The sequence below is a fragment of the Antrostomus carolinensis genome, unplaced genomic scaffold, assembly GCF_000700745.2.
Source record: "Antrostomus carolinensis isolate BGI_N321 unplaced genomic scaffold, ASM70074v2 scaffold24518, whole genome shotgun sequence".
Lineage (NCBI taxonomy): Eukaryota > Metazoa > Chordata > Aves > Caprimulgiformes > Caprimulgidae > Antrostomus > Antrostomus carolinensis.
In genome coordinates, this window is record NW_010333983.1 from 5,229 (window position 1) to 15,274 (window position 10,046).

General features: G+C 53.6%; 1 protein-coding gene across 1 annotated transcript in view; it reads right to left on the minus strand.

Moving 5' to 3' along the window:
• Positions 1-4,344, minus strand: part of LOC104529695 (sodium-dependent lysophosphatidylcholine symporter 1) — a gene marked incomplete at its 3' end in the record, with an annotated part of 6,137 nt that extends 1,793 nt beyond the window's left edge. The window contains exons 1-9 of the mRNA XM_029086516.1: positions 4,108-4,344; positions 3,659-3,783; positions 2,855-2,987; positions 2,344-2,422; positions 1,736-1,887; positions 1,504-1,594; positions 851-972; positions 652-735; positions 377-460 (exon numbers count right to left, since the gene is read on the minus strand). Coding sequence (XP_028942349.1) covers positions 377-460; positions 652-735; positions 851-972; positions 1,504-1,594; positions 1,736-1,887; positions 2,344-2,422; positions 2,855-2,987; positions 3,659-3,783; positions 4,108-4,344 — 1,107 coding nt within the window. The remainder of the gene's footprint in view (positions 1-376; positions 461-651; positions 736-850; positions 973-1,503; positions 1,595-1,735; positions 1,888-2,343; positions 2,423-2,854; positions 2,988-3,658; positions 3,784-4,107) is intronic.
• Between the last annotated feature and the right edge of the window lie 5,702 nt (positions 4,345-10,046).

Genomic DNA, 10,046 nt, shown 5'->3' on the forward strand with positions numbered 1-10,046 from the left:
ACGCTGCCCACCAGATCTGCAGCCATGGAGACTCAGAGTCTGAGCCCTCAGTTGAGTGATGCTGCAAAAAATCATTTCCCCACTGTCCCAGGGACGGGCTCTCAGCCTCCCTGCACCTTCCTGCAGAGCTCTGCCAAGCCATGCCCACCCAAACCAGCAGTGGCCATGCCCACCCAAACCAGCAGTGGCCAGGCAGGTGGAAATGCAGAGTTGCCATCAACTACTGGCTTAACTCCTGGTCACAGTGCAGAGGACACCGTGCACAGGGCCACCCTTAGCCACCAGCCAGCTCTTCTCTCAGACACCATGAGGCTGAGACAAGGCTGTTTTCTCACAGGGCTTCTCATGTCACAGCCACAACCACAGGCAAACTCACCGCCAGGCCTAGTGACACTGCTGTTTTCTTTCCAAATCTCCCCAAAAACCACTGCCAAAAGGGAATGGAGAGGGAAGCTGTGACCTGAGGAGAGAAGCAAAGGGGAGTCTCAGCAGTGCCCTCCAGGACTGCCAGTCTCTGCCTGGGTGATGTCCTTGCTGATGGGCAAACGCAGCAGCCCATGACTCCACGATGCTGAGCTGCCCATGCTCGAGGGCTGGGGTGACCCAGGGATCAGCCCCTCCAGCAGGAAAGTCTCTTTGGGACTCACTTACCAACATGATAAGCACCAAATGCTGGAACTTCCCAGCCAGCCCTGCCGCATGAGTACAGAAGAAGGCAAAGATCCCTTGTGTGATCTAGGAAAGCAACGTGCAGACGTTCATGGCTTGGGGTTCCCAAGTTCATTGTCTGGATAACTTGCCTGGACATCTCATCCCCCAAGCTCTCCTCCTGCCATGGCAGGTCTCACACCTGGAAGGCCAAGGATGCAAAGAGGAAGCCACACAGCAGCTGGGTGTAGGGTTTGTGTCCCACCATCATCCTCAGGCAGCTGGCAAAGGGCAGCTCAACCTTCCCCAGGGGGCTGAGGGGCCCTGAAAGGAGAGAGAGAGCAGAGCTGGCACTGGAGCTGCCAGAACAAAGGTGATGGGGTGGGAGGCACAGGGGCACTGTGCCACTGCGCCTGGGGTGCAGCTCAGCTGGCTGAGGAGCTCGGTGCAGAGACAACAGCCACAGTGTCAGCTACGGGCAGGATTTTGCCCCTTTACATCATGCTCGGGCTGGCCTGAGTGGCTCTGCAGACCCTCTGTGTTGGTGAGACCTGCTCGGGGTGAAGCAGTGAGCTGCAGACCCTGTCCCAAGCCCACGGTTCCTCACAAGAGCTCCCAGGCTGCTTGAGCCTTCCTTCCTCTGGAGCTTCTCCTCTCTCCTCTGTGGGAGCGAGATGCTGCCAGCACAAACCAAGTCGGGTCTCAGCATCCGTGTGTGTTTCTGAGCCCCACACCCAGAGAGCCACCCCCCATGGAGGCACCCAGCTCCCTCTGCCTCACACCTTCCTCTGCAACCCCATTCTCACCATCCACTGCCACTGGGAACCCTCCAAACTGGATCTAAATGGATCTTACCAGGCTGCTCCCTGACTCCAAAGATGAGAATCAGACAGGACAGGCAATAGATTGAGCCCAGGACCAGGGATGCAGATACATAGGCCCTACGCTGGAAAATAAGAGACAGGGCACAGTGACAATGCGGTGGCACAGTGACAGTGCAGTACCACACACAGAGCTGGCAGCACAGCCAGCAGTGCCTGTCCCAGAGCTTACGGGAGGAGCAGGGGACAGACGGGACAGCCCTTACCGTGTTCTCCAGAGAGTCCGTGAGGCTGTAGGTGCTGGTGTTGGGCAGGGTCTCGTTTGACACGTAACAGCCATTCCTGACGTGGTAACTGCCCACAATCTGCCCCTGGATCCCTGACCCAAGGAGAGTGCTGAACACCTCCATCCCCATTCCTGCCAGAAGAGAAACCTCAGTCCCACTCCCTGGCTGACAGGACACATCCCTCAAGGTAAGAGACCAGCTTTGGGAATGGAATTGGAGGCACTGACATCCAGAGCTGCCACAGAAGAGATCTGCTATTTCCACCTGCTCTGATTTTTTTCCCCTTGGCTCCACCAGTAAATGTTCTCATGGTTGGAACCAATAAATCTGACTCCTGGTTTCCCTAGGGATGATACAGATCTAAGAAATGCTTCTGCAGGTAAATTCTTTGCAGAAGACAATGCAGAAGGTCTCATCATATCTCTGGTTTACCCCATCCACTCTGCAGCCTGCTGAAAGCCAGAGAAACCTTGACTTTGATTCAAGGTGAACTCAGAACTTGAACCTGGGCTTTTATTCACCTCTCCTCTGGGGAGGGTCTCCCAGGAACGCAGGCAGACCGGGGTCACAGGGGCACAGACACTTACTGTAGGCAGTGGCTGAGTCACGGTCTCTCTGGGTTCCTCCCAGGAACATTGTCAGGGAAGAGTACGGCACGTGGTGGCACTAGGGAAAGCAGAGATCAAACACATCTCTGGCTGCTGCTTCCCTGGTTTGCTGGTGGTGACCCCCCTCATCCCTACACACAGTAGATAACGCTGCCTTCTGTGTCACCCCTGCACACAGGTGGCTTGTCACCCTTTTCTCTGCTGTGCTTTGCTCCCACAAACCAGCCATGGAGGAGTTTGCAGCCCAGCTGAATCCCCAGCATTAAAATGCACCGCTCCAGCTCACCATCCCTGCGGGAATGGTCTGTGCCATCCTCCATCCCCTGCTGCTCCCCAGATACAGCTCTCCCAGACTCTGTGCCAGGTCCCTTCCTGGAGAGGCTGGGACTCCCCAGCTGCCCGTGTCGCAGTCCCTTGCTGCCCGTGTCCCAGTCCCTCGCTCTACAGGTTGATATGTAAGACAGTCAGCCCCAAGCACCATGTTCCTTACAGTCATGCAAGTCTGGAAGAAGCTGTACATAAACAGGTACCACAGGAATTTCAGGGAGGTGGGGGTGGCATCTGAGAGGGTGAACCACATCATGCAGTAGCAGAGCACCCCAAACGGCATGGAGCAAGCGATCCTGGGGAGGAAACAGAGCTGGTCAGATGTGACCTTCCGATAAGGTGATCACACTTCTCGTTGCACAACCTGAGCTACGTAGCACAGCCTCTTCCCTCGCTTCCAAACCACAGCCCAGCTACTGCAAGGTGAAGGTCTGCGAGAAGAAGCAGTTTTGCTCGAGTGAGTGTCCATCAGTCAGGCTGGGAGGGGCTAAACACAAACATGGAGAGGAACCTACTGTCTGAGCTGTCCAACATTTCTTACTCTCTTGCTTAACTACTTCAAGTCCTTCCGCTGCAGCAGAACCCTGGGGGAAGCAGGACCTTCTACGTGCAAGATCTGCCCGTGGTTAGAGGCTGGTGGAGAGCTGCTGACCCTGCTGACTACCAACCTCTCCGTGTGCTACCACACAGGACTCTCAGAGCACTGAACCCCACAGCCTCAAAAACATGAGGCCTCAGAGAAACAGCAATTGCACAAGTTTGCAGGACATTCCTCTTCTTCCATTGCACTGACATGTGGACCCCACTGCAAGTTACGTTATCTTCAGCATCCTTCTGATGTTAAGGTTTTGTAATTCTCCATAAGCCACAGTCACATTAACCTCTGTCCCAGCTGCCTCCTTGTGCTAGCACTCAAGGAATGTGAGCCCAGCAAAGACCCTCCTGAGGCTCCAGCTCAGACACTCACCATGGAACCAGCTTGCCATATTTTCTCCTCGGGCTCTTGCTGACCAGGAAGCCAATAGCAGGGTCAGTCACTGCATCCCAGGCTCTTCCAAAGAAAATGATCAAAGAGGCATGGAATGGCTCCAGCTGTGAGGGAAATGGAAACCACAGCTCGAAAGGGAAAGAAGTCCTGGCAAAAAGCTGCCAGCAGTGAGCCTGATGCAGCTCACTCAAGCCAACATTTCATCTACATCCCCTGGAGACCACTGTGAGCGTTGAAATGGCCCAGAAACATCTCCTGCATGCCCACCAACAGTATTTACATCATGCAATACTGATCCACTTTGAATGCCTAATTCTGATGAGCATTTCCAAGGGCTTTGGCCACCCACCAAACTCCACCCTTGTCCCAGTCTGCTGAGTTTATGCTAAGCACCTTTGCAGAGAACCCCATCTCACACCACCACTCACCTGCACAACATCCAATAGGAAGATCTGGAGGAAAAACCCAAGCACGTTGCCTGTCATCTGGTAGGGAATGCCCCCAACAGCATAGCAAACCTTTCTGCAGAGTGGCAGTCCTGGCTTCTCCTGCAGCTGAGACACCAGGGAACAAGCCCACCTGAGAGATGATACCACACTCCTAACCTCCAGCCGCTGCTCATCCCTTCGCTGGGTCCTCAGGTGGCCGTTTAAACCCTGAGTCATGTCATAACCCCCCACAACACACATACCTGTCCCATGGCCGGACATCACTCCACCTGATAGCCACAAGCAAGGTGGACGTGGCAGTTGGGGTGCTGCAGGGTGCTTCCCCATCTGCTGGTTAACTTGCTGGGTGAGGGTGCGGTGCTTCCTACGTGCAAGCTGCCCTCGAGCAGCAGCAGCCTGGCTCCCGGGTCCTGCTCAGTGGAGTTTCATATTCTTCATCAGCCTTTGGGGTCTCTTGCACAGCTGCCCCGAGGGGCTGGGCACACTGACAGCCTCTCTCCTCGCTTCAGCCCACCAGCCCATCCACTCCTCAACCAGCCAAAGCCCCAAGGCAAGAGCTGATCAGCGGGCATCTGTCCCATTGCTTGTCTTGTCACCAGGGCCCCATCCCTGGTGTTTCACCTTGATTCTCCTCAGAGGCATGTTTGCCTGAGAACACAGGCTGCCAACATAAAGGAGAGACACATCTACCAGCAGACACCGAGCTGTCTGCCGAGCTGCTCTAACACTGTCCTTTCCTATTCTACTGAGCCACAATCCAGTGGTTCAAGTTCCTTAATATGAAAAAGTACAAATTGCATCAGGCTTACAGGGACTGTAACGGAGGCAGTTGGAGGAGAGACAGCCTGCAAAGGCCAGAGCCCAGGGGATTTCTAGAGATCAACAGGGACAGCACAAGGAACATTTCAGCGTGCAGGAAAAGGGCCGATGGCAAAGCCTCTATTTTATTTGGATGTGGTTGCTTTAGTAAATACTGTACCAAGCCTCAAGTATCTGGCAAGTTCCCAGAGGCAACCTACAGCACTGATTTCCTCCCAACCCCAAAATGAACTTGCTGTCTAGCATGATACACCTCTGCATCACACAAGACCGGGAATATACTGCAGAGTAGAGGGTGAGACCACATAGGAAGCAGACAGCCCGTCTGGGCTTGGTTTTCCACTTGGCTGAAGCAGCGTGTGGCCTTGGTTTAGAGGTGGAATTGGCAGTGTTTGGTTTATGGTTGGACTCAATGATCTTAAAGGCCTTTTCCAACCACTACAATTCTGTGATTCTTGGTCTCAACTTGGCTCTCCTATGAGCAGACCATTGCTAGAGGCCTTCTGGGACAGGGTGAGCAGCGGTGGGGTCACAGTGCAGATGCCTGGACACTAGAGCTGACCTCCCATCTCAGCACAGGCTGCCTGGGATGAAGCTTGGGGCTAAAACATGTGTCAGCATCTCAGGTTCCTGGTCTACACCATGTTTTGGCTTTCCTGATCAGCACAGCTCAGAGTGCAGCAGGTGAGTTGCTGTCCTGGGCTACACAGCCCTTTCAGGGGAGATGCTGGCGCGGGACAGGCGGCCACCCCAGGTGACAGGGCTGTAAAAGGCTGCAAGCTCCTCCAGCAAGAGCTCTGCAGAGAGCAGAGAGTGGGGAGAGAGGAACACTTGTCACAGGGCAGCCATGCAAGAGGCTGGGCTGAGGGACAGACTGCAGGGTCACATCGACAGCTGGGAAACAGGGAAATCAAGTCAGGGATGGCTTCAAATTCCCCCTTGCCCTCATCTCTGGTGGGGTGAGGGGGCAACCTGCCCGTTCCCCTGCCCCTTTGGGCTGGAGATGGCTTGCTGTGCCACTAACGTCAGCCGAGCTGACAGCCACTCTCGGGGGATGACAGACCATCATTGTAACGGTCCCAGGGAGCAGCTTCCAAAAGCACAAACACAATCCCAAAAGCAGCCACATTCCAGGAGGCACTGAGCACACTTCCCTCACACAGCGATCAGCAATAACTCCTCCACAGCCCATGCCATGGAAAAAGCACCAACGCTGCTGTGCCCACCAGGCTGGAGGGACCAGCTTCTTCCTGCACACCCAGAGGAGCAGAGCCCCTGCTCTCCCCGTGCCAGGTAACCTCAGCATCCTGCTCCTGCCTCCCAGCTTCTGGTCCCAGTTTATTTTCTGCCTTTCACAGCACGCAGCGAGAGTCAGGTCCCTTGTCTTTCAAATTGCAGACCAACCTCATCCCGCAGGGATGGCTGAAGCATTTGCCTTGCAGCACCACTGAGGAGCACTTACTCACACAACATCTTGTTTCCACAGCGGTTCTGTTTCTAAAATTACAAAGGCATTTCTCTGGGCTCGAAGGTTTTGTGGCAGCTTTTGTTCCCTTGATGCTCTCAGCAGGTAGGACAGCGCTCTGCACGGCTCTGCCCATTTCACTCGAAAGTCAGCAGCAGCAACAACACAAGGCAGAGCTTTGCTCTAACAATGTGTTCTCGAGCTTGAGTCACAAACACTTCGAAACACCCCCACAGCTGCGGCTGCTCGATCTGGGGAGGCTCTGCGTGGGTTAGCCTGCACGTGGGAGATGGCATTTCTGCACGTGAGGAACCAGCACCCTGGGACAACTGATCTTACCTCTCTGCAGACCACTCTCCTCTGTGGGAGAGCTCCTTCTTGGGTTAACCTGTGCAGCTCAGCATCTCCGTGACCACCTGGAAGCATGACTGCAGTGTCCTTCAGCAGCACGTGGTGGGGAAGCGGAAGCTTCCTCAGCCAGGGTGAGGAAGAAGTTGCCTCATATGTCAGAGAGTGCACCGCAGGCACAGATCAGAGCTAGATGGAGATTTGACAAGTGAAGAGACATCTGTGGGGCCCCAGGGAGAGCGGATGGAGGGGAAATGACTGGCCCTGAGGGAGGAGCGTGGCCAGACTCTGCCCATGGAGGCAGGAAAGCTGGCAGGGCTCACAGTGCAGCATGTCCTCGAGGAAGCAGCTCCCACTTGCAATCAAATGGAGAAATCCAGTGCTCTTCAAAGGTCAAGCTGAACCCAGCACTTGTTCCACATCCCAGGACTGCTGCCACACTGAGATCTTAGGGGTGCAGAGAAGCTGTCCTTCGCTTGAGCTGCAGACCACCTCAGGAACACCCCTGAGCCACCCCAGGCCTCCTGCCTCAGCGCCAGCAACCACCAGCTGCAGAGAACCAGCAAAACCCAGAGCAGGCAACTAAAGCAGCTGGTTCCTGCCCCAGGTCACTCCCCGACTAAGCCCCTCTATCCCAGGGCAGTCCAGGAGACCACTAGCCCAGTTCTGGCTCCTTATTCAGGGCTGTGGAAACCCCCTGCCCCTTTGCTTTGCCCTCTCCTCAATGGGTGCAAGTTGTTGGCACTGCCTTCTCCCAGGACAATGTCACTGAGAGTAGGAGGTGCGGGATACATTTTCCTTTCCCTATTAAGCAAGATCAATAATTATCAACCTCTTTCAGCCTGTGAGCTCCTGAGAGATCTCCCACGGCGATGCAGACCCCAGAAATGTGCTTTTCTTAGTCCCCTTTCACAGCCCTTTCATAGCCCATAGAGCCCAGCAAGTCTGGTATCACAAACCAAGAATTACTCCCACATTAAGGGCGGCAGGAGAGCAGTTCCTCAGTGCTGGCTGTGTGGGAGCAGCTGAGTTCCCGAGGCAGCGGGGCAGCCAGTCACCTCACCATCACAAGGACTTGGCAAAGCAAAGGCAGAGGGAGAAATCGGCTTGAGAGGACAGAAGGCACACAGCAAAAGGTTGGCAAGAAAGTGTTCACATCACCACTCTGCCTGCTGATCATCTGTTTGGCATGGCTAGTTTCATCAGGCAGCTCTTAAAAAACAGGCTTCTCTACCTAGATCAAACTCAGTCTCCAAGACTGAACTTCTATGCAGAAGAACAACAGGCAGAACTCTCTCCCTGCTCTCCTCCCGGGTTACCAAGAGCCACTGGGAGCTTAAATTGGTGCTAGTGTCTCTGCATCACCACCCAAGGGGAATACAAGCACCCATTCCACAAGGTTCATCACAAAAATGAGTCATTTTCCGCTCAGCCTTGCCTTGTCCAGTGGGGGTTAATCTAAAAAAACCTGAATTTTGCAGGCTGAGTCAGAACTTGGTTAATAAGCCACAGTACAACTGAGTCAGCGGCATCTCTCTGCACTGCTATTTTACTGACATCCCAGATAACAAATATCACTCACGCTGGACCACAGCCAGTGCAGTGGGAGCCAAGTCCTGGTCTCCCACCAGTGGATCTAAGCGTCCATCTCTATAAGAAAGCAAAATACATCTCTCCCCACCCAAGAGGAAAGGGGAAACTCAAAAAGAAATAGAAAAACCTGATTTTCATTTTTGTTCCTAAGCCATTTTCTACCCACTCACCACACACAATTACATTTGGACAGACACAAGGTGCCTTTGGAAACTGTACTCAGCACTTAATCCTCTGGCTCTTTGGCACTTATGTACTCTCCAGGTGCAAATAGCTGCATTTTCTGCTCACAGACTAGAAAGCCAACAGATGACCAACAGTTACCTCCCAGAGTAGCTGCATGGCTCTTGCTCCCTGGCTCGTTCAGTGCACAATTATTTTCAGGACAGGAAAGCTTTATTTCTGCTCTGCTCAGATCCTCTCTGAGCCTTTTGTCACAGTGCTCAGCACCTTACAGGAGACAGCATCACCCGTTGGGTCTAGACAGGATGTCACGACTGCGAGCGCAGCACGGGGAGCTCTCAGCCCGCCTCTGCGCGAGCGCGGGGTTCAGCTTTGGGCTGGAAAGGCAGATTTTGGTGAAAAGCACCAACCTCGCTGTTAATCGCTGCTGGACACGGGGCTACTTGCTGCAAGCAAAGAGTTTCTCATAACACCACGTGCCAAGGGGCTGAAATCCAATGAAACCAGCGCCGTGCACTGCGCACACCGAGGGGCTGGAGCGAAAGGACGATGCCTCTCCCATCGCTACTGATCTTCTGCCATCAGCTGCTTAGAAACAGGGTTTGAGAGAACAGGGGAAGTGCTCAGCAACGCCGCGGCTGCACCCGTTCTTCTGTGAAAAAATACTCAGCAAAAGGCTCAGAGAAGCCAAAGCTCTGCAGATTAGGAAACAGGGTCGTGTTGGGAGTTTACTCACTGCAAAGGAAAGGTCCCTTCCCCAGAACCCCCTTCTCCATGGCAGAAGCATGAGACCTTATGGCTTGGAGCCCAGGAACACATGATACAAACAACTCCAGCCCAAGCCATGCCAATCCAGTCCAACCCAAGCCATGCCAATTCAATCCAGTCCAACCCATGCCAATCCAGTCCAACCCAAGCCATGCCAATCTAATCCAACCCAATCCAACCCAAGCCATGTCAATCGTGAACAGCATTTCTCAGGGTGCTACAGGCAAGGGAGCACCATTGGGGGGAAAAAAAAAAGCAATCCAAAGCCAGCAAATGGGAATTTTTTGGCACAGAAGCAAGTGGCAGCATTTGGGTACGTTCCACTAGCAAGTCCTCCAAAGGTTTATCCCTCCTGGACTGTTCTAAGCACAGCAGCTCTTGTGTTCCCCTTTGCACAGCTGCCTTCTCTTGGTGGAACAAGAGTCATGACTTCACCAGGCACCAAGATGGATGAGAGAGAAGAGCAGCTGTTGCTACCATAGGCCCTATAAGCAAATAAAGAGTTAATTTAATGAGGACTCCTGAAAGGTACCTGAGTAAATAAGAACATCTGGAATCTATTCAGGAACTCCCAGCGCTGGGACAGACAGGTTCAGTGCAGACAAGACAGAACAGCAAATAAGATAATCATTTAGGAATGTAGTAAATAAGTCAGAAAATGATAAATTAGTAAATTGAGAGGTGAGTGACACGGGAGCTGCTCAACTGCCTGGGCTGTGGGCCTGCTGCAGAATTAGCACCA